Source organism: Elgaria multicarinata, chromosome 3, assembly GCF_023053635.1.
Source record: "Elgaria multicarinata webbii isolate HBS135686 ecotype San Diego chromosome 3, rElgMul1.1.pri, whole genome shotgun sequence".
Taxonomy (NCBI): domain Eukaryota; kingdom Metazoa; phylum Chordata; class Lepidosauria; order Squamata; family Anguidae; genus Elgaria; species Elgaria multicarinata.
The window spans coordinates 91,807,071-91,831,526 of NC_086173.1; the positions used below are offsets into that span (position 1 = coordinate 91,807,071).

Sequence of the window (24,456 nt, forward strand, 5' to 3'; positions counted from 1 at the left end):
GAATGAAGAAAAGCCCTTCTCGCACCCCCCCCCACCCCTCTTTTTGCCCTGGCTGCTGCAAGCCCGACAGGACTTAGCAATAGCAGTTCATTTGGAACAGTCCCTCCCCCAGAACCAGCTCCATAGGATTGTACGTCTGTTACTATTCCTTTGGGGCAAAAGCTTAGAACACTGGTGAAAAGTGTGATTAATCTTTTCCCAAGCTATCCTGGGATAAAAACTAGCCTACAGACCAAGTAAGTCAAACCTCTTTCAGCCCAAGGGCCAAATTCAATTTCAGAGAAGTTCTCAGGGACTGCGATCCAGTGATGGGCAGGCCCCAAACTACCAGGATATTTTAGCTTAAAGTCCTTACTGGCAGTAACTCAGCCTTAGGAGAGGCATTTCAATGTTTGATGGTTTCCTGGCTTTTGTGCAATTGGCGGTCAGTGAAAAGGGCACAGCTTTCGGGGAACCCCAAACGGAGGGACTGGGACCCCAGGAGGGCCAGATTTGGCCTACAGGCCTGAGGTTCAACACCATGGGTGAGTAGCCTAGTCGTTCATTGGAAACCTTTTCTTTTTTACATCACAGAACATTTATTCTCATTATATAATATAGTGCAGATTTCACAAATGTCATACATATACAAAATATAGATTCTTTGCTAGAAAAAGAATCCATCCAAAAGAATAGTCTATACATCTAAAGCGCACGAAAGAACTTTTGCCCTGATGTAGAAGACTGAACATGTTATTGCCACTTTGTGAATGTGTTGCTCCAACACAGTTTGCAAGTAGACAGATTTAGCCACGACAAGATTTAAAAACTAAAGTGTTTGAAGGTTGGAATTGATGCTATAATATTACAACAAACCCATCCTGATAAAGACAGTAGCAAGTTCACGCTTTGTTAAAAAAAGAAAGAAAGCTGCAATCCGCCTCCATCCAAACTGTTTTACCCTACTGCTCAAGCATTAATTTCATTCTCCAGTTGGGGGGAAAAAAACAAATGATAAAAAGATGCACATAATGAAAAGAAGCAGGAGTCACAGTGACCACAGCAAGCTGCTTGGTTGTGAAAAAATGTTATAGAACAAGTCCTCCTGAAGAAAACTAAGATCTCAAGCATACGGAGGAAAATAAAATAAAAACCACAGCCCACCAATAGTGGTACAAGATTAAAAACTGTGCAAAGTAACAATTCTATAAAAACAGAAAGAGTAGTTGCGTCCTGAAAGTTTTGGGAAATGTCCATATGAAGTAGCAAATCTCAATCTTGGAGTCCAATCATGGATCCCATAGTCCTGAATAGTTTCCTCCACAGAAGAAAGCAAACGTTTTCAACCACTTTTAATAGTACTAAGCGGAACAAGACACTGCATCTACTCTGTGCACTTCCCCTATGTTAGTTACCTATATAAAAACATCCTAAATCAGTTATTCAAATAGAATCAACTCTCTTTCAGCTACTCAGCTACTGCTAGAGAGTGAGGACACTGAAAAACGGGTTGGGCAGGTCAGGTCTGACCTATCCACACAAATGTGTTCATCAGAATTTGTTCATGTGGGAAATATTGTCATTTGAAAGGGTTCTCTTTTTTTTTAGAATTCCTAATTTATCTCTAATCACCAAGCTTTCATTGACAGACAGACAAGGCCAGGAGAACTGCAATGTCAAGCAGGCCTTTAATTTCATCTCTTTTTTTAAAAAAAAAAAACCCAAACAAAACACACACTTAGGCATCTTTACTTGAAAGCAAGTCACATTGTGTTTAATGGGACTTGTTCCCAAGCAACTACACATAGGAGTGCAATTTCAGCAATCCTCTTACTGAATTTTCTTCAATGACCTGAGCTCCAAAGGAAGACTAGACCCAACAGGCAAATCATTCCAGGACAGTGTCACATATCTTCTTTTTGCAGTAACTTCATTCTAGTTTGGTAGGTAATGAACTTGAGATAACCATTCATAGTGTATACTGTACATTTAACTACACAGTTACTAATTCCAATAATTCCTCGAAGCTGATTCCATCAGTGCAGCTGTACAACCCCACCCCTTTCTTTTATTCAATAATCTCCTCGTCTCAAAGGCCATAGTTTCTCACCAAAGCACTGGGAGCAGAAGTAGGTAGAACATTACCCAGCATGGAAACATAGCCACACGCACACAGTGAACTTTCTTCGTTGTCTATATGTTAATCCTCTTCGCTTAGGCAGCTAACCGTGGCCATTCAGTGTCTTGTCACTGGTCAGTGAACAACTAGAAGTCAAAACTTTTCTCTTTATTACATGTTCTTATTGTTTTGTGGATCCAGGGAATTATCACAGTACAGTCAAATTTGATTTATTGCGGTGTTAACTCTGTCCGAGCCTGGATGTGAGAGATCTGCAGAACTGGCAGGAGCAACTGGAACGCATCTTGGATATAAGAGGCACTGTTTGAAGCCTATAAATAAGAACAAGAAGGGCAGTCACGCTTGGCATATAGAGTACCCATTAATCCTAGGGGCTTGCTTTTCCTCAGCATCTCACAATCCGTCTCCAAAGTGATCATCTGAATGGACCAATGGACTAAAGGGACACAACAGAGCAACAGGTGTGGAAGGGGAAGAACTGGAGCACAGCCATATGGCTTGCAAGAACCTACATCCCATCTTCACTGAAAGCTGTACCCAAGCACCCCTTGGGTTTTTTAAACAAATTGTTCATATACTTTCAATATTTTTGTGCAATCCAGAGAAGTACCTTAAAAGCTTGTGAGAGTTTGTGCCAAGTTTATAAAGTTTTATAGCACAACCTCATATAGTCCAAGTGTGTAGCTATGAAAATTTCTTAATGTCCTTTCCTCTACCTTTTATCCAACCAACACAATAGAGAAATCACATCATAGTACTACTCTTTTGGTAGTGAGATTTCAGAAATATGTTTGCAATTATATAATATGAATCAGGATCTGTCACAGCATAACAATGGCCACACCATGCCAGATCCCTCAGCGTATAATTATCCCTTCACGTGCAGTCAAAAGTCAGCCATTTCAGACAAATTCATAGGCAGTAATGATCCACTTTCCATCACTACCTAAAATGTGCAAGTGTATTACAACTGACCTCCAAAAATACTCCAGTGATTAAAGGGTTAAGGACATCTGCCTTCTCTTCCACCTGTAATTAAGAGATATTTTATGTTGAATTTTAAAACAGAGCACAAACATTCTTGAAAGAAATGCAACATCCAGTCCTAAAACTGATTTAATATAGTTCCACTGATTTTTATCAGTTGAGAATCCATCTCATACTTTTTGAACATGAAGCGCTGAAGAAGCATTCCATGTCAAGAGCGTGGCTGCATGCACACTGGAGTCAGATCCTCAACTGAGATGTTTTTAAAAAAGGGGGAAAGGAACATCAGATGCAAGTTACATGTAAGTGAGAGAGAAAAGGACAACAGGAACCAAAAGGCTATTGAGGGTGCTACTAGAAAAAAAAAGTTGTCTTAATAATATGCCATCAATGTGAGCTTCTAAAGGATGCAGGAGGGGGGGAAAGCCCTCACCAAGAAGGCACCTCTAGCTGGTCAGGTGAAAAATGCTCAAGTCTAGCAAACAGTTGTCGCTAAACATCAGAATGCAAAAGAATAATTCCTTCTTTTCTTTTTAAATAGAAAGCTCCAATAAGGGAAGGGGAAAGTGAAATATAATATTGTATAGGGCTGTGAAGGGACCCCCCAATCCACCTCAGAGGCTGGTTCGGAGCCCCCGAAGCAGCCCCAATCCACCTCGGGGCTGCCCGACTCACCTCAGCGCTGAAGTTGAGACAAGATTCGGGACCTCCAAGGCGACTCGGACTTTTCTAGGTACCGGCTGTGCAGCCAGCACCCAGAAAAGCCTCCCTTTCCCCACTTACCTGCCACCACCTCACTTCTGCCAGCTTCCGTCACTGGCGATGCAAGTAAAAAAACACCAGGCCATGTGTGATTTTAAGATATCGCGGGGCCTCTGAGTTAGTGAGAGTCTTGTGTGGCGCAGAGCAGTAAAGCAGCAGTTTCTGCAGCCGAAACTCTCCCCATGGCCTGAATTCGATCCCAGTGGAAGCTGGTTTCAGGCAGCCAGCTCAGGTTGACTCAGCCTTCCATCCTCCCGAGGTCGGTAAAATGAGTACCCAGCTAGCTGTGGGAAAGGTAATAATGGCCGGGGAAGGCAACGGCAAACCACCCCGCTATAAGGCCTGCCAAGAAAACGTCAGCGAAAGCTGGCGTCCCTCCAAGAGTCAGCAATGACTCAGTGCTTGCACGAGAGGTTCCTTTCCTGAGTTAGTAGTACCTCTACGGCCATTTTAGTTTGTGGCCCTGCAATATCTTAAAATCACGTGCGGCATGGTTATTTTTACCGGCGACGGAGGTGGCAGGTAAGGCCCACCCGGTGCCGCTCCGAGTCGGCCCAAGGTGACCCGAAGCTTCAGAGACAATTGGCTTCGGGGCACCTTGGGCTGAGCCGGAACCGAGTCAAGGCAGGCCGAATCAGCCTGCCTTGGCCCAAGGCAATGCACAGCCCTGATACTGTATTATTTGCTACAGCCACAAAGGACCATAGGATACTCTCATTTGAAATAAACTAGCAAAACAGAACAAAACAAGGCTACTTTTGCAGGCAATTGCATCCTTCTGTTTTCACAAAACAAGCCTTTCAAACTTGACATCTTACCCCTACAGCTGTTAAGCAGGTAGCAAAGTCTTTAGAAAGAGATGACAGTTCTTTACACAGGACAACGGTCATTCTAGAAAAGAACACAGCATAGTAAATACAACTTGTTAGAGAAATTTTCCTCCTTTATTCAGTGTTGTTCAATCGTTGTTCATTAAAACAAGTGAGTTGATGTAGAATTTATTTCTGTTTTTTGGTAAAAAGAAATTAAGGGAACAACCATCTGCAAGCTGACAAAATGTGTGTCAACAAAAGACAGATGGCAGATGGAATATCTTGAATAATTTGCATGTACTGTCCCTTAACTCCCTCAGGGAGTCACTCCAAAGGTCATTTGCCAATGTCATCCACCTGGAGTTAAAGGGTTAATGTGCACCTGAACAAGGTGGGAGGGGATACTGTTGTTTTTATACTGTTGTTTTTATGTTTCTGATGTTTTTAAATTTTGTATACTTTGTTTACTGTTTAAACTTTTGTGAACCGCCCAAAGAGCTTCAGCTGTGGGGCGGTATATAAATGTAATAAATAAAAAAATGCTTGCTTTTCCCTTTCCTGTCTCCTCCCTCCACTTCCTTCTTCTTCTTGTTCCCTGCCTCATGGGATGCTAAACACATGGCTGACCTGAGCCATCCTAGCCTAGGATGGAAAGTTACTTATCCCTAAAGTAAAGTTCCTTTCAAACCACCACAGGCGTGTTTCTTTTCTTGACACACATGGCTACTCACAGGGAGCCGGTTCGGACGACCATAAACATGTACATGGCCTCTTTAAGGAGCCTTGCAATCCCCCAGAGGCAAGAGCAAGCAGCAGAATGAGCCATAAGTAGTCTGGTCACCACAGCAGAGGGGCCACAACCTCACCTGCAGGAAGTACTGGAGGTCTTAAGAGAGACGGGAAAACTCTTGCAAGACTATGCTGGTTGCAGCAAAATGTATTGCAGAGTTAAGTGGGAGGCCGAAGAGGAGACAGCTTAAGAAAAAGGGGTTGGGCAGGAAGAGAAAGAACTGGGTACTTTTTAACCCCCTTCCCCCTCCATTTCTGAGGTGAAGGGAAGGAAATCCAGAATGGCCAAAGGGAAAACCAGACCACATGTCGTGTCTACACGTTCCCATTGAACTAGGAGCAGCCCCAGAGGCTACGTACCGTGTGAAATAGGTGCAAGGTAGATATTTCACACCGGTACCAATGTTTGTTTCAAAAACACACTTGTGTGCCTAAAAACATTAGCATTTTCAAACGTTTTCCATTCAAGGAACTCTTCCCCCATCAACTGCTGCTCAACTCCCACAACAGAATATTCTGAGGAGTACGTTAAAATCACATATTTGACTCCTGTGGCATACTGACTAGACCTCTTGGGGCTGACCATTACCACATGTGAAATGAAGGGCAAATTAAACATTAAATGCAGACACGAGTAACATTACTCTGATGTGTTTTTGTTTTTTATTTTTTTAATAACTGGAAAAACTAAAGAAGTTTTCAGAGGGGCACTTGGGACCTGAAAAATGGTAGTGGCCGCTTGGGTACTTCCCTGCCCACCACTCTTCTGCTCCACATCCCCACCACCACCACACACACAAACAATAGTGTTTATATCTGTCAAGAAATACTTTTGTAAGCCGCCGTGACAGCCTTTTTTGGCTGAATGGCGGCATAAAAATCCATAAATAAATAAATAAATAAATTATATCTCTAGGGTTTCAACTACGTATTTGAACCCAGCAATGGGACAGGGAGTGGGAAACCTGTTTCTGGAGGAATAATCAGGATCAGAAAAGCAAGTGGCTTGTAGGTTTATGCAAGACGAAAAGCAGTTGGTGTGGGATCTTAGCAACACACACTGTAGATGGGAGGTGCTGAACTTCTTTTAACCCCCAGGGTTGAATTCCATTTCAGAGCAGCTCTCCAGTGATGTGCGAAGCTGAAGGCAAAAGAGATCAGGCCAAGACACCAGAAACACCAGCATAATGTAACTTAAGCGCTTACTGCCAGTAGCTAAGCCTCAGGAGGAGCATTTCAACCTTTTAGAATTGGGGGGGGGGGACCCGTGCAAAAGCCAGGAAACCACCCAACAATCGACAGTCAGGGAGGGGGGCAGGGAAAGGGGGCGTAGCCATCTGGGGAACCCTGGGACTCCAGACAGGGTAGATTTGGCCCACAGGCCTGAGGTTCAATTCCACTGCTGTAGATGGAAGTATTAAGCAGCCTGTGTCCACCCCTGACCCCTGCCGCCCACCCCAGACCATAGCTTCCAAGGCTGCATTTGACGGATGGGAAAAGGAGAAACATGCTCCATGATTACGCATCAGATATAGTATGGTCTAATAACTGTTTTAATTGTTTTACTGCTTTTAAATTATATACTGGTTTTAACTTGATTAGTGGTTTAATTTGTTTTTAGCTGTATATATTTATTGTTTTATATTGCATGATTTTATCTGTACGTCACCCTGAGATCCTAGTGATATAGGGTGGGATACAAATGTTTAAAATAAATAAATTATGTGTCTCTTGTTAATTGCAGAATTGGTAAATAAAATTGTGTAGTTGCATCAAAGCCAATAAGAATTTTATCATCTTAACCATACACGGCAGAGTAGCCAGGAGCGATCAGACTTACTGTGAAAGGGCTCTGGCTCTGTCTATGGCCAACACCTCTTCTTTCTGACCATGAAGAACCAAAGCTGCAGTTTTGTGGAACACTTCAATGGAATAGGCTGTCAACTCAGCCAGGCTTCTGATTGCAAATGTGTGGATATCCTGCAGAGGTTAGAAAAGAGGTGTTTGTCTACTGGCTTAAAAATATATCATTATATCAGTTTCCCAGCCAATTCCATCCCAAAGGCTTCACAAGATTATCTAAGCACATCCACAGTTAGATTGCATTGCAACATTCTTTTAGTTAAAATTACTACCTCTACAGTTTTTTCATCGTCTCGTTCAGCATCGCCCAAGCCCACTTGCTGGTCTCCATCGTGCAGCCTTTCTTCTTTCGCAGTTTGTACGCTGAGGCTTTTAGCCAATTCACGAGCAGAGTTCCTTGCCTGTCCAAGAGGAAGCAGAGAGACATCAGCACATTGCTGAAATGACAGGGAGGATGACCCCACTCATGCTGCCATTGGAAGAAGTGCAAGCGCATTTGGAATGAAGGAACACCGTCCCCATTTGGGGAAAAAGAACCAGAACTAGAGTCGGAAGCATGCTGAACTTCGCAACGAATTTGCAAAGAAAGCAGTTTCGTTGTATAAAGAATTCTCCTCCCCTAGAGATTTGACTAAAGCCACAGTTGAAATCTTTCAGAAGCATTAAGACTGCTTCTGACAAAACTTCAAGCAAATCCCATACCCATGAGGAGGGGGCAGGCAAGCAACTGTCCCCATTGCAAAACTTTCCCCATAGAAGACAATGAGGACTCCTCATTATGAAGAAGTGAAGGGGAGTTCTCTTGGGCACCAACCTGTTCCCTCCCCTTCACATCTCCAGCCATCAAGATTCAAGCCTGCTTCTTTTGGCATGGCCCCATCACAGATTTTTAGTCACGCCAGAGTGGGGTAAAACACCGGAAAACAGCTTGCACAAGTGTGACTTGCAATAAAATGTTTGCAGCAGATAGAGCTCCCTGATCAGGATTCATACCACTCTATTCCATTTCCTTTTCCCCAGTAAGCTATCAACACACTCCCAATAATCATATAATAATTATTCTCTACGTCTGCAAACATATATGCGCACATGCATGTGAGTTACTGTCATTTGAACCAATGGGCTGGGTGACAACATTCAATAAGTAAATTCCTTAAAAACCGTTTCCTCTCTAACAGTGAATATCATTATATGCTTTGCCATAAGAACGGGTCCATAAATAAGAGGCTTTTTAAACTTCTTTGGAAAACAGTGCCACCCACTGCTATGCAAGTAACTACAAGCGAGTGTCTGGCTATTTACTGTGTTATCTGTACAGCACCATGTACATTGATGGTGCTATATAAATAAATAATAATAATAATAATAAGAGTGTGGAAATGGTGTTCATCTATTCCTTTGAAGCAGAACAAACCACCTCTAATTGAAGATTGCATTTAGTGCACTTAGTAGACATTGCATGCTTTCAAATTTGTACCATATAAAGCCTACGGGGCAGTAAACCAATATCCAGGACTTAACTTTAGAAACCTGGCCCTTTTGAAAAGCAGTGACAGACCAGTAGCACAGAAACAGCCTGAAGAATTTGCCCTATTAAAAGATAGAAGGTTTATAATACCTGATGTCCCAATTTGGAAAATCCTCCTATTGTTTTCATATACCATTAAGTAGAGAAAATATATCACAGGGAATGCCACCCCTCACATTTCACAGCCAGAAGACACTGCAAGAACAACTCCATAGACGAGCCAGGCTGGATCAGACCAAGGGTCCATCTAGTCCAGCACTCTGTTCACATAGTGGCCAACCAGCTGATGACCAAGAATCCACAAACAGGACATGGGAGCAACAGCCCCATCCCATGTTCCCCAACAACTGGTGTATATAAGCTAACTGCCACCGATACTGGAGGTTGCGCATAGCCATCAGGACTAGTAGCCACTTATGGCCACTAGTAGCCATTCCTTCTCTTCCAGGAATGTATCCAAGCCATCCAAATTGGTGGCATCACTACATCTTGCAGTTGTACATTTCATAGTTTAACTATGTGCTGTGTGAAGGAATATTTCTTTTCATCTGTTCTCAATCGCCCATCAATCAGCCTCATGGGATGATCCCGGGTTCTAATATTATGGGAAAGGGAGAAAAATAACCCCAACCACCAAAAAGAGGACAAGACAAAGACTCACTCACTTGGGTCAGTTTGGCTGGCTTTGTAGAGACACGTAGTTGTGAAAAGAGATCTGTTACTTCCTTTGAAAAGTCTTCGTCTTCTGAAAGCAACAGGAGACCGATGTTGAATGCTCTATGTAATCATGCACTGAAAACCCTGTTACTATTTCTGCGAATATATCACATGAATGGCTGCAGAGCAATCACACACTTGCTTCTTTCCATTCTTCAGAGGAACACTGCTTCAAATATGCCTAATGCTTTGAAATAGAGGGTGTCGGTTTGGGCATCCCCACTGCCCTAGCAAATGATAATAGCTCAGTTCAGACAACACATTTCTCAATGGTGGTTTTAGAACTCCACGGTTGAGTTTTTACACCATCGTTGAGAAATGTATTATCTGGCGGGAAAACTCCACCCCACAGCGTTTTTTTTGGAAAACACTCCATGCTGAATATCTATGCTGTGCAGAGGAGAGTTCCTGTTGCATGTTATGTGGTGAGCTCCATGGTGTTTTCCGTTGCATTGAGTTGACTTTTCCCATTGGCTACAGAGATTCCTGGCAAGAGGGGTGAAAGCAGGGAGTGCCGCTCTAGGATAGCTGCCGGGATTATTTTTTTGCAGCAATGGCTGATGAGATACCATAGGGAGGACCAGGGGAGGAGAGAGGGCAGAGGAACTATAAATCAAACTTCGCAATGGATTTCACTCAACTCCATGGTAGCCCACAGTCAGGCAACAGTGGAGTTAGAATATGCTGTGTGGGGAGCGACCCCTAAAAGCTCAACTGTTGAGTGGAGTTTTCACACTGCATTGACTATCGTGTTGTCTGAACTGAGCCAATGATGACGATGGGGCAGAGGCCATCAGGCAGCACCAGCACTTTGGCCATCATGACATACTGGGGCCCATTAGGGCAGATAGTGGTCACCACAGAATCCTTTCTTTCTAATTAAAAAAAAAAATTGTAGTCTGGGGCATGGATATGAGACAGCTGCTCATTGTATTATTTTTCCTTAAAATATGTTATCCTTTTCTACAACAAAATGGTGCTTATTCCCGGTAAATGTGTCTAGCATTGGGGAAGCAAAAGCAAGCTCTTTTTTATTCTTGCAGTCATGATGGTGCTATTATTTCAGTGAGTTTTAAAATGTGAAACTGCACATGGTCCGAGCATTTCATTTCTTTTTTAAAAATCTGGGCTGGGTGGCAGGTTGTACTTTGGTTTTTGCTCTAACGTATCAAGGATGGAGAAGCAATTGAAAAGCATGGAATGGCGAGTGGCGGGGAGAAGATAAATGTGAATTGCGTGCTTCACAACCAAAAACACATAGTCATTTAACAGGGCCCTCTGTAAGACCAAGAAGTCCAGGGTCTGTCTAAAACTACTAAGCTGCACCACTGGTGCAAAAACAAACCATTAGCCCATCTAGTTCAGTACTGTCTATACTGACTGGCAGGATTTCAGACAAGGCCTTTCCCAGCCATAACTGAAGAAACCAGGGATTGAATCTGGAACCTTTTGTATACAAAACATGCACTCTTACACTGAGCTATGACCCCCACCAAACTTCCGTCTGAATCCTTACTAGCTCAGCAAAAGAGTGATTGACCACTATAGACTTTTGGATTGGTTGGGTCACCCAAATAGTTGCCAACCTCTACTTTGAGGAGACCGTTCGAAACACTGTAAGAATACTGAAAACAGTAATAAATGTATTGTCAGCTGTGCTTCAAATATGTCTAATGCTTTGAATTACAGGGTGCCAGTTTGGGCCCTTGTTTCATAAGAGGACGTCCTGTAAGGTCTGAGAATCCCCTGGCTCAAGCAGGGTTGGATGTAAGGGCTGGGTATTCAATCTGAGCAACCCTAAGCCTCTTGAAGGAAGGGCAGGACCCAAACATAACAAAGAATGGAAACTAAGAATACCAGTGACCAAGATGTCGATGGCATATATAATCTTGCCAAAAGCATTCACCTGAAAAAGTCTGAAGTACATAGAGTACTCAATTAATGTCCTGTGCTGTCCTGGACTTCCCACAAAGATTTGAGAGAAATGGACACTGTCAGAAATGGAAAAATGCCTAGATGGACAATTGATATGACTCACTAGGCCTGCTCTTATGATCAGTCTACTGTCCTTCATGTGGTACTGCAGCACACTTACCGCAGAATGAATTAACTTGCCATTCAATTATTTTAGAAGTCTGCTTTTACATTTGTAAGCTGGAATTCTTGTAATTACCTTTCTTTTCTTCCTCTTCATCGTCATAAAATTCCGCTAACGAAAATGCTTCTTTGAGCTGTTCCAACTCTGCCTTTATAATATCTAACTCCTCTCCAGAGAGAGCGCTTATAACTGACTTCACCTGATTGAAAGAAAGAAAGCCACAGAGAGAATCGTAAACTCGGTAGCAAAAAAGAAACGCTTTGCAATTGATGTGAAAAGTAAGGCAGCAGCACTAATGATAGGATGCGTAGTGAAAGAAATTCTCTCTTTGAGAGGAGAACACAGCGTTTGCATACCCTCTTTCCCCTCCATGAGGGAATAAGAGTATTGAAGTCACCACATCTCACATAGTCATTGATTTTTTTAACTATCAAGGGCCTAGTTGGCCAGCGCAACAAATATTGAGAAAACTCTCATTTAAAACACACGACACAAAGGCAAAAGAAACAGCGGGAGAAGGCAGGATGTCATTTTTCCTGTTTTTACTGGTTTTCATTTACTTGTGCTTGTGTGGAATCTATAAAAGGACTCTTCCCCCAGAGTTTATATAGATACCTATGCTTACTCCTCTTCAATTGTTCAAAAAAAAAAAAAAAAAAAGGAAAAGGAAATTGCTCAAGGCCATTACCTTTGATTCACTCTCTCTGGAAAGCATCTCTAAAGCTTCCAAATGAGAAAGGCCCTGAAACTCATCAAAGAGTAGCCCATAATGGGCTTTCTTCTCTGTAGCCATGGAAACCTCAGTAGCTGTCCGCTGTTCTTCTCTCTCCTTTGCCTCTCGCAAGACCTACAAATGGAAAAGCTAACACATTAGAACTCCAAAAAAACACAAAACCCCGAAATATACTAAGAAAAAGTTCATGTCTGGAATATTTGGAATTCTACTGTGAACCATTCTATGGACGACACGTTTGTTATTGACAGCCCAGAAAGAAACCATTCATGTTGTTATGGGAGCTTAAAGGGATCCAGTACCTGAGAAAGAGTGGAATTTCTGTTCATCAGACCTTTTGTTTTCTTAAATCCAGGGTCACCTTCAGCTATCACATCCATAGTCTTCTTACCAATGAATTCTAAGGCATCCAAACTTCCAGTAATAACCGTTTTCCCCTAGAAAACAGGTTTGCACATTTTAAGAAAGGGGAGTGAAAGTCAAGACTTGGCCTTGAAGAAGAAGGCATTCACTTAAGACAGAGACATGAACACACGGTGGAAGCTCTGGGAGTCCAAGGTTCAAAGTGCAGAATGGGCTTTTATCACTGTCTCCAGAAAGTAAGATATAGGTAAAGGTTACAAGAAAGAGCACAGCCTTTATTCTATTGGTGGAACAATCCCAAACAAGACAAAACCTTTTTCAAAAGCATATCATTATATGCTGTATGAAGCTGACAAATCTGAGTGAGTTGTGTTTCTTGTTTTGTATTATGAACATGGCAAGATCCAAGTTTAGTCTGGTTTCAGATTGGTATAGGATAGGCAAAGAATGCTTTCGCCAATGAACAGAGAAATGAGCAGCCACTGGGAGATGGAAATTTCCTGGATCAAGAAAGTAAACTGGGCTGGGGAAAATCTGCTGGTTGAAGGAGGCCCGAGCTACTTTCTGTGGTGGACTTACATGTTTGGAATGCCAGGAAGTACATACGACCCCCCCTCTCTTTGTTGGCCTTTGGGTGAATTCTAAAGACTTATTTATTCCACTCTGCATTTACTTAATTCTCACATGCTGTGCTTTAACTAAGGTTTTATCTGTTACCTTATTTGTTATATTTCTTTTTTATTATTTTTATTATTTATATACTAAATATTTTTTAGGGTTTTATTTTGTATTTTAAACTAAGTTATAATCCACTTCATGGGGGTTGTTATCCTGAAAAGGGGCACTATACATCTATTAAATAATAACAACAACAACTCAAAATACCTGCACATAAAGCAGCATTCTGAACTCAGTCATTACAAAGGTCAACCACATCACTAACTCTTGGCAAAGTCCACAAACTACTAGATGACATGTCTTTTGCTACTGTATGCATGTACTCTCAGGTTCTTTGACTCCAACCCAATTAAACATCAAATCTAGATTGAGGAATTCACATAAATTGGTGCCCAGGTCTTAAAACACAGCAGGAAATCGTCTTCTATGAAAGAATGACATCCTACATTTCAGATTTCATATCTCAAAGCTAGAATGTCTATTTCTCCTCAGACTCTTTAATTGGAAACTTTCCCCTAAGACAAACAGGCTCTAGACACATCACAGGCTCCTTACACATAGCCAACAACTCAGTTATTAATAGTTAAAAATAGTACATGGGGCTCCATAACTGAATGACCACTTGATGAAGACAGCAGAACAAAGGCTACCCAGGACTCAAAATAAAAGACATCAGTGTTCATGTATCCGTTTCAGTCTCACTCACTGTGCTCTGAACAGCAGCAGAGATGGTAGAAAACATTCCAAGTGCACCACTAATAGGCGAGGGGTTTTCAATCTCTCCTTTGTCATTGTTGCCTTCTTCAAGGTTTTGGTTTTCTGAAATGAAGGGGGCAGTGGAATTTAAGCGTTATAAAATTTCAGCTCCCCAACAAAAAAATTTCCTCTGCAAACAGAAACTGGATGTCCTGTGGTTTAAAATAGGCAGCTCAGAGCAACACTGTGGCACGTTGCCATGGGAGTTGCTGTTTCAAACCAGTCCAAAGCCCCTTTGGGCATATAAAACTAGCATTTATTTCATTTCCAAAACATATTAGTTGCTCTGTAACTAATGGCTCTTGAAATACAAATAAAATCTATATGTCAAATCTAAACATCACAGTTAAAAACAACCAGTTAAAACAGCAATGAAAAGCAGCAGAGACTAAGACAGGCATCACGAGATCTAAAAAATATCGCTACGACAATAAAACTACTTAAAAGCACAACATAGCAGCAGAAACAGAATGAAGATTAAAAGATCTGAGAGAATCAAAAGGCATTTGTCTGGAGATAACAAAGCAGGGGGTGGGAACACAAGAATCATAAGACATGCCCTGCTGGACCAGACCAAGGGTCCATCTAGTCCAGCACTCTGTTCACACAGTGGCCAACCAGCCATCGGCCAGGGATGAACAAGCAGGACATGGTGCAACAGCACCCTCCCGCCCATGTTCCCCAGCAAATGGTGCACATAGGCTTATTGCCTCAAATACTAGAGATAGCACACAACTGTCAGGGCTAGTAGCCCTTGATAGCCTTTGCCTCCAGGAATTTATCCAACCCCCTTTTAAAGCCATCCAAATTGGTGGCCCTCACTACATCTTGTGGTAGTGAGTTTCATAATTTAACTATGCACTGTGGGAAGAGCTCTCTGTGGAGGGTGTTCCATAACTGGGGGGCCACGAATGAAAAGGCCCGATCGCCTGTATTTCCCCACCACCACCACTTCCAAATGAAAGGGCACCCAGAGCAGTTCTTCCATTAACTTTCCCAGGGATCTAGTGGTGCATTTCCCTAGATCCCTTCCACTGTAAAAAAAAACTAGTAGCACAGCCAATAATTTTATAGAGATCTACATTCTTATCTATATTGGAGCCAATAGCCATTGGCAGCAGAGGCTGCCCAGACACCCCAGCCCAGCCCAGAAGCCAGTGTGAATTTACATATACATCTAAACCTCCTCGCTGGGTGAGGGCAGCAGAATGGATTGCAGCTGCATTCCTCTGGGAGAGCAATGTGTATAAATCCCAGATAAAACGAGAAGGCAGCAGCAACACTTATGAAAAGTCTCACTATTTCTAAGTAAGGCAATGACAGTGGGGCAGCCAGCTTCTCTGGCAATATACAACAGATTCCCTTGAGTAAGAAGTAATACTGTTAACACAACACCATCCTTCACAGTAACCACAGGTGGCCAACTTCAAGTTGTTTTTATCTTTAGTAAGACCTGACCTTCCATAGCATCTTTGGTCTCCGAAGGTAATTCACTCGGGCTGGGGATCCCAAGGGAGGTCTCTGCTTTTTCAATGACGTTTGAGATTCCATGACCTAAAGAAAGCAGAGATATTACTTTAGTCCTAAGGGGGGGGAAATAAATTACTTCACCAAGCAAGCAGAGGCCAAGTCGATATGGTGGAACTGTTCAAGGCTGTATGCTGCATTTGGAAAAAGTACAAATAAACCTACAAAAGAATAGCCATTAGCTTAATATTCATTTCACATAAAATGTATCCCTTGCTCCTCTGATTAAGAGAGAAGGTATGCATTTTTAAGAGCATGTCATGGTCTACGTGTGTTTATCCCACATTTTAGAATGATTTGTTAATCAGTCTCTGATTACACAGCTTGGGACCACAATACCTGACGAAATGCCTCTCCAGACGTGAATATACCCGGTCACTACGTTCAACATCTAAGGTCCTCCTCCGGGTGCCTACTCCGAGAGAGGCTCGGAGTGTAGCAACGAGGGACAGGGCCTTTTTGGTGGTGGCCCCCAGACTATGGAACGATCTCCCTTATGAGGCTCGCCTGGCGCCAACGCTGCTATCTTTCAGGCGCCAGGTTAAGACTTTCCTCTTTGCCCAGGCATACGGCAGAACATCTTAATCACTCACATGTTTATTTTTAACAGTTTTAATGCTTTATGTATGTACGTTCTGCATTTTAGAATTTTAAATTTTGTATACTCTATTTTATCTCAATTTTAGAATTTCTGTAAACCGCCCAGAGAGCTCTTGCTATGGGGGCGGTATATAAATATAATAAATGAATATTATTTTGCTTCTATATTTCTCCTTGCATTTGCCACTATTAACATTTAAAAGCAAAAAAAAGCAATATTGAGTGGAGCATTTATATGATTTCAATTGCAAGATATATTACATAGCTAGCAAGCCTTACCTACAGTAGCCACTGTAGCAGAAGCAGTTGAGAGGAACGATTTCCCCCAGCTTCCCCAATACCCCCATCCTGTTCGTGACCCCTCGATGAAACTGGAGGCCTTTAAGAGAAAAAGAAAAGGAGGTGACCAATCTCTCCATTATACCTGAGACCTGATGCCCTTTTTAAATAATGGCACAATCCTATGCATATCTAGCAGAAAAATGCCCTACATCTCCCAGCATTTCCCAGCCAGCTATGCTGGGAGTTGTAGGGCTTTTTTCTGTCTAACCATGCCTAGGAATGCACCCTAAAACTCATTTCCAGCCACGAGAATCAAGATAGAAACAAAAATAATATATTTCTAATCCTGTCTTATAATTGTTTTATGCTACGATTTAAATATCTTACACTTTACTGTTAGACGCCTTTTGCGCTTAATATGAAAAAGATGTATAAAAATTTAAATAACAACTCAAATTATGATATAAGAAACGAAAAACAAAATTATAAAATAGGAACCAAACCAAAACTGTACAATCATTTTTTTTATACACACACAAAACTATATAACCCTCAAACTGATCATTACAGAAAGTTATAAATTAATTCCATTTTCAACTAATCTATTTGGCTCTTCTTTTGATTTCTTATGTGTCCATTTGTTTAAGAATGCTATATTCCAAATATATTTATACCAGCCTATTAACAGTAGGGGTATTGGAGAGCTAGTATCAAAGGCAGTAAGCCTATATGCACCAGTTGCTGGGGGACATGGGTAGGAAGCAGAACACTGGACAAGATGGACCCTTGGTCTGATCCAATATGGCTCTTATGTTCTCATGCAGCTCCAACAAAAAGCAATACACAATTTGCAGTTACTCTACTAGCAATCAATACCAAATAAACATTTGCAATGGTATTCATTAAATATTCTCAAAGAATTTAGATTTTTTTTTAATCACATAGGATTTGGTAACATATTATTTTTTTTCATTTTTCCTGGAATCTGATTCAAGAATGAGTTAGAGGACAGCCATATTGAAATGATTGATTCAATTGCAATATCAGCAAGACAAACAATGAAAATAAAACGTATACCTGTAATTGGAAAACATTCAGACTCAAAACTCTGAGTCTCCAGAAAGGACAGAGTGCCATCTGTGGGCAATATCCAACGGGGTACTGTTATGCCCCACTGATTCACTTCCGCAAGCGACCCCTCCTGCCGATTCCATTGCACAAGCGGAACCCACTTAACACTTCTTCACAATCCCTTGCTGTTTGTATATTAGCACTGATTGTGTGCCACTGTTTCTGTCAGACATTGCTTAAAGTTATATACACCAATTAAAATCGTAAAACAGATAGAAGGGTGAAGTGCAGACAGATAGCAAAGATAAAGGAGTGCACTGGACTGGCTCGCATGTAATGGCAGCAAATACTGTGTTCTAGGGAGATTTTGAATATTCAGCCTCCGATTGGGAAGATCAGCGGTTGCTCTGTGACATCCAAACCTGGACTCTATAGGTTAATTGAGCATTAAACAACCCCCAGTTAACCTACACTGTAGTAATGTCTGGGTTTGGATGTCACCGTAACAAGCCCCAATTGGCAGTTGAATATTCAAAAACGTTGTGGGATGTGCCCAGCACATGCCACAGCAAATCGTGGATTAATTAACCCATGACTTGTTGCCCTCACATCCAAATGAGTTGAGTGGCTACTAAGGGCAGGGTCTTTTCAGTTGTGGCACCCTAGTTGTAGAAAACCCTTCCCAGAGATTGCCTGATGCCTTCATTGTGCTTTCTCCAGCACCAGGTGAAGACCTACTTATTTTCCCAGGCTATTTAGTCCTCCAGGTTTTTTTTTTTAATGTGTTGCTGTGTTTGTAGATCTTTACACTGCTGCTGGCTTTTACTCTGGTTTTATTCTGTTTTAAAACTTCTAGAAGTTTTATATTTTATCATGTGGCATTTTTTTAGGGGGGGGGAGACATTATCTTTTGTGAACTGCCCAGAAAGCTTTAGCTATTGGGCAGTATAGAAATATAGTGAATAAAAATAAACAAACACAAGCAAGGTAGGTAGAAACCTTATGGTGAAGCAACATCAAAGCACAAAAGCAGGGTCTGGCTGCAATCCTACACGCATACATACACAGAAGTAATACATACACTTTGAGACTTCTGAGAAGACACGTACAGGAGTGCATTTTTAAGGAAGGGCAGCATCTGTGTTTTTTTAAGGCATTATAGGTTAAAACAAGCGCTTTGAAGTGTGCCAGGAAGATCAGTGAACTCCTGGAGGATAGTTGTAATGTATTCTCAGGGTCCCACTTCTAATAGAGATGCCTGCGGGGGTTCTGCACTAGCTGGTATTTCCAAGACCATCATTAAAACAGCTCCACTTAAAGCATATTATAGAAGCAGTGCGTATGCTACCGCCTTCCAGCACTCTCTCTCTCTTGCTGACTACAGAAGACAATGTCCACCCAAAATGATGTAGGTCACCAAACAAATGATGCCAGCAGTTCCCATTCAGGAAACTGAGTATGTGTCTGCTCTCTCGGGTCAGGAAACAGGGCACCCTCCTCCCACCCTGGTTCATCTGCTGTTTCCAAACAAAGAACTGGCCACCTCTGGAGCACAGTCAACATGAGCTCTGCCCCAGAAACAGGGGTCGCCTTGAGAAGGTTCTCCCTAAAAAGCAGCACACACACGTTTAGATAAATAAAATCCAACAGTGAAATACAGGACAAATTTACATGGAGAAAGTTGCCTGTTTTGTCTCTTGCTTCTCCACGATCCAAATAGTTCGAAGATTATAAATATTAGGGATGCATTATACACTCCCATGTACAGAACAGTTGGAAAACACAGATACACCTGGATCTTACATTTAAAGGGACTTTCTCAGTCTCAAAGTCTTGCCATGAAGGGTACAACACTGAAAGTGTGAACACTGGGGGGTAAACTGCAATTTACTGATAACAGGTTTAGCACAAATACCTGCACATTCTGGCCCAGTAGCTCTTGTGACTTAGCGGGCTCAGTGGTTTTGGCTTCAGGTCTTTTCCGTGTCATAGCCACAGGCTCAGCTTCCACTCCATTAGTCTCAGTGGTGTCAGCCTCTTCTGTCTTCTGATTATTTTCTTCGGGTTCACATGCATCTTCTTTCAAGGGTTCACTATCCTTTTGGGACATGACTGGAGCATATCCTAGATATATAAAGAATTATAAATTTATAAAACATGTTAATTGTGCGTCTACGGCAGATGTGTTTTAATTGAAATACAAATAATCTCAAAGGAAACATAAATAAAACCATCCAATACAGCATCCATAGGGTGTCAATTCCTGAACTCTGTGCCACAAAAGCTGAAGAGTAACATGAACATTTATGCTTGTGGACCTTAATGTGGTATCCATGGATATCTCCGTTGGAGCCTGCAAGGCTCCCTGCCTGTCCTAAAAAAATTTTTTTTAAAAAAAAATCTTTAAGTTGGCACGCTGCAAAGCAAAAGCACCAGCCTCTAGTGTCTTCTTTATTTCCAAAAATGCAACTGGGCCCCCGAGGAATTCTTAGAAAATAAAAATGGTGATGGCTGTAGCCTGAGCTTTTTTTTGAAGCATGCCAGCAACCCAGAAAAAATAAATAAAGGTATGCTGTGGGTGGCAGGGAGTGAGGTGTGTCTTTGGCCTAGGTTTTTGGTGTGTGTGCATGTGTACATATTTGTTATCTGGTTTTGTTTTGGTATGGTGTGTTTTTTCCTGGTTTCTCTGGGTGTTGTGTGGGTGCGGGTGCGCACGCACACACACGCACACACACACATTTTGACTGGGCTTCTTTGGTGTCAGTGGTGCCTCTGAGCATCACCAGTTTGCTTTCCATGAAATGGATATATTGTGCTTTGTGGGGGCAAATGTGGGATTTGGTGTTTGTGGCGCAGACCCCCACCTCTGCCTTGGGTTCAGTTTCTTGGCCAACCTACTTGTTCCTGAGCGATGGGTTCAAGAGCTTGTTTTCATTTTGGAACTCAGATCCTACCTCTGCCTTGTACCTAGGTCCTTGGGCAAGTTACTTTTCTTTTAGCCTCACCGGTTTTCCTTTCTGGTATTTTGTGACTGGCCATGGCCACCCTGGCTGCTATTTTGTGTGAGAGTACACACAACATTCTCTCAAAACTCCAAATGTGTCCACTGGTCCGAAAAAATTGGGAACTTCCACATCTTTTGGCCTCAACTTTGACTCTTGAGGCCCCAGTACAGCTATGGCCAAAGATGCCTTGGCCCAGTTTGCTGCTGTGACAATTACATCCGTTTTTGGAGAAGGCATATCTAGGCGTGACAAATGCCTTAGTTACATCATGACTGGACTATATGTGGGGCTGCCCTGTACATTTGCAAAAAGCTTCAGCTAGGAACAGCCAATTTGTTAACTGGAACAGGATACGGAGAGCATGACATCCCATTGTTGAAACAACTGCATTGTCTCCCTAACTGTTTTCAGCCCCAATTCAAAGTGGTCATTATGACCTTTAAAGCCCTATATAGTTTAGGACCAGGGTATCTAACAGATTCCTCTTTTTTCCCACATGGGCCTGCCTGCTTATTAAGATCACCTAAGGAATACTGCTCTATTTGTTTGAGATAAGGCTTTCTCTTTTGCCACATCCAGACTGTAGGTGTTCTTATATATGGAGGTTCATCTTTCCCCTCCAGGTTGGCCTTCCACTATTTTTAAATTGCTACACTGCCTGCATCAGTGACATGAGTTTTCTGGAAAAGTTTGAGTTGGAAAATTTTCTGATGAAATTGTGCTAATTTGCTTAGGGTCATATGCATCAGAAAATGTTCAATTTGCCTCAGTAAATCACTAGACAGTGATCGAATTTGGCATGCTTTCTAAATACAAGTAAAATAAACAACGAAGTCAAATGAAGTATTCCATATTATCTTTTCCCCTGTGCACAAGAATTTGACCTGAAAGGTTGAGGGGGGGGGGGGGGATTAAAGCACACTTAATATGATTTAAGTGTTATGTAGACATATTTATTGGAATCCTTGTAAAAAAAAATTAAAGCCAATTGCTTGCTTAAACGTAAGAAAGGAGCAAATGTACTGAAAACTGTTGATACATTAATTCAGCCTACCCCAATCTGGTGCCCTTGAGATATGTTGGACTACAATTCCCAGCACCCTTCAGTCAGTATGGCTGTCTGGGGATGTTGGTAATTGTGGTCCAACACATCTGGCAGGCACAAGGTTAGAGAAAACTGCACTTATTAATTATAACAACCTAACAAAATGAGCATGATATACTGACAACCACTCATCTATTTCAACAGAGCTCAACTCTCCTCCACTGAGGTTGTTGGCTTCACTACTTATTAGTCCCATTTCACACTGAGGCATATATGTATTTCAGTGTCATATATGTGTCCTCTCACATACTTGGTTCTACGGATAACCACCTGAAAAACATTAATTACTGCCAAACTTGCCTAATACTGTATTTGCAACTCACATCCATTCATTGTTTCTAATGAACTTCTGAAACAAAAAAATCCCACAGAAAAATAACTATATGAGGAAATAAAAGGTATAAATATTTTAAGTATAAATAGTCTAAGTGAATAAATAATAAAACGACTACTCTATGACCCTTGGAGCATTGAGGCCCGTACAGTGGCTGCTGTACAGCTTTGATTCTTCCTCTCCACGACAATGACATCTTCCCAAGGGGGAGTCACACCAAGACTCCCTGATGCAACCCATGCTACACATGACAGGTGGAGGGGGGGGGGGGGGAGAATGCCAGCATTGTCCAGTCACCATCAGAAGCAAAAAGGACACCAGACACCAAGAAGTAACATTGGCAGTGATACATTGCCACTGAAGGAAGATGCCAGCCGATTGTTCTGCAAACTGATCAAGATGATGGGCCTACTTGCATGATCATGGTGGGAAAAATTGGCTTATTTCCCCCACCACAGATGCCAGTCACACATTTCCCCCTGTTGTGCATGTCATGGTGAACAAGCCACTTCAGAACCCTACAACAACCATTGTGGCTCTGTGATCGTGCAAAGCTGGTCAGTACATGTGTATCTTTTTAAGTGTGAAAATGAGGTGTCCACTAATTGTATTCTAGAAAAATATTGTGCCTCCAGGGTACTAAAGTTCTGAGAAACCTTGATTTACAGAGACATAGACAATGGACTGAAGCTTCCATGTGAGCATTTATCATTATTATTATTTATTTATATAAATTTATAAATATATAAATTTATTTATTATATTTTTATAAATGAGATTTCCACCCTATCCCACCCACTCCAATTGGGATGCTCTATGTTTCAGAACATTTTTTAAGTTATATCATTTTATCACTGTCTGATTGTGTTTTAGATTTTCAACTTAGTATGCTACCTTGGGAGGGTTTCCCCTGAAAGGAGGACTATAAATCTCTTTAAAATCATTGTCATCTATTTCCCAGTGCATTTTGCAGCCAACGTACAGGGATCAGCTTAGATGTTCATCATACAAGCGTTTTATCACACACTCGTTACTGCCCACTTATGGATGTGAGCACATCCCACTCCTTTTGCTCATTTTTCCATCGCAAAAAAGACCCCTTTTAATCCAACTTTTTAAAAAAATGGAATATGCCTCCATCTCCTGCTGTGTGCAGTAAAAGTAGTGCAATCAAAACAGCCCCTGAATGGGCCACATGGTCTTTGTTTACTTCCTCTTTCCCCTCCAGGAACATTGAGGAAGTGTGGAGAAGTGAGGGTAAGGAAACATGATTTTCCCTGTGTGATGATGCTCTTAGAATATAAACTTTTTCTTCTATTAAAATCTGAGATAACAAATGACCTTGACTATCCCTCAACAGTCCTTTTCTTCTGCTTTTCCTTCCAACACTCCTACCTGGCACAACACACTGCAGCTACCCCTGAAAGTATTTGTTACTGCTTAATTTTGTTGAATGACTTCAGTGTGCTGTGTCCAAGGAACCCTGGAGAGATGCATCCTCAAGCTCAGAGAACTTACAGAAAGAAGGTAGAGGAAATAGCCAGATGCAGTGGAGATGAGTTGAGCTACTAGTGAAGAAGCTATCAAAATACAACTTTTCAAGAAGTATTCAACTAGGACTTTACTTAAACACGTTTATTTTATCCAGGGCAACAGTCATTCAGTAAGGAAGAAAAGAAGACACCGGTCTGGATTCAGACTACTGGAGTTCAACCCAAATTTAAATAACAGGCCAAGTTGCGCTAGGGCTACTTTCTCCATAATAAGAAGCATCCATTGCAGCTGCGTTTTATGGAGCAGCTTGAAGGGGGGCGGGAAAGAGAGCTAAATGCAAGAAACATCGGGAAATCCGTAAACAGGGGCAGCAGCGACTGACAAGAGCTCTCGCTGCTTCATCCGAAAAGATGCTCAGTCAGTACCCCAGTTCACAGCCTCCAGAGTTGGGCAAACAGCCTGGGTGGGGCACCGGGGATGCACCTCAACAGAGCGACTGCTCATCCTGACGGGGAAGCTTTAACCCCATCCCTTGGCATACATTTTAACTTGGGGGGGGGGGAGGGCTAACAGCGTATCGCTCCCCACACAACAACTTTCTAAAGATTTTGAATAAATATCACTCCCCAGAGCAATGCAGCACAGACAGGGGGAAAAAGTAACAAGTGTGTAACTTACATATAAAACGAGCAACCGCACACAACTCGGGGTCTAACAGGCCTCTTCTTCTCACCTGCAGGGGCGGGTTCCAGCCAGGCCTTCTCCTTTTCAACACAGCCTCAAGTCACGAAGAGTCACGGCCACGTCTCCGCACCCGTCAACATACCCGCCCC

The 24,456-nt window shown here is 42.0% G+C and overlaps 1 protein-coding gene across 2 annotated transcripts; it reads right to left on the bottom strand.

The window, feature by feature from the left end:
- Nucleotides 1-1,456: 1,456 nt before the first annotated feature.
- FAM114A2 (family with sequence similarity 114 member A2) lies at nucleotides 1,457-24,436 on the bottom strand. Of its 2 annotated transcripts, none has more exons than XM_063120906.1 (14): nucleotides 24,357-24,436; nucleotides 19,601-19,809; nucleotides 16,612-16,711; nucleotides 15,664-15,759; nucleotides 14,156-14,268; nucleotides 12,711-12,845; nucleotides 12,364-12,522; nucleotides 11,751-11,874; nucleotides 9,526-9,605; nucleotides 7,605-7,733; nucleotides 7,310-7,449; nucleotides 4,687-4,759; nucleotides 3,095-3,148; nucleotides 1,457-2,430 (listed from the first exon to the last, which is right to left on the bottom strand). In XM_063120906.1, exons 2-14 carry the CDS (start codon nucleotides 19,793-19,795, stop codon nucleotides 2,329-2,331), a joined length of 1,500 nt encoding a protein of 499 aa, XP_062976976.1. In that variant the 5' UTR covers nucleotides 19,796-19,809; nucleotides 24,357-24,436; the 3' UTR covers nucleotides 1,457-2,328. The 2 variants fall into 2 exon arrangements, with proteins under 2 accessions (XP_062976976.1, XP_062976975.1); XM_063120905.1 differs by having other exon boundaries at nucleotides 24,302-24,431.
- Nucleotides 24,437-24,456: the final 20 nt, after the last annotated feature.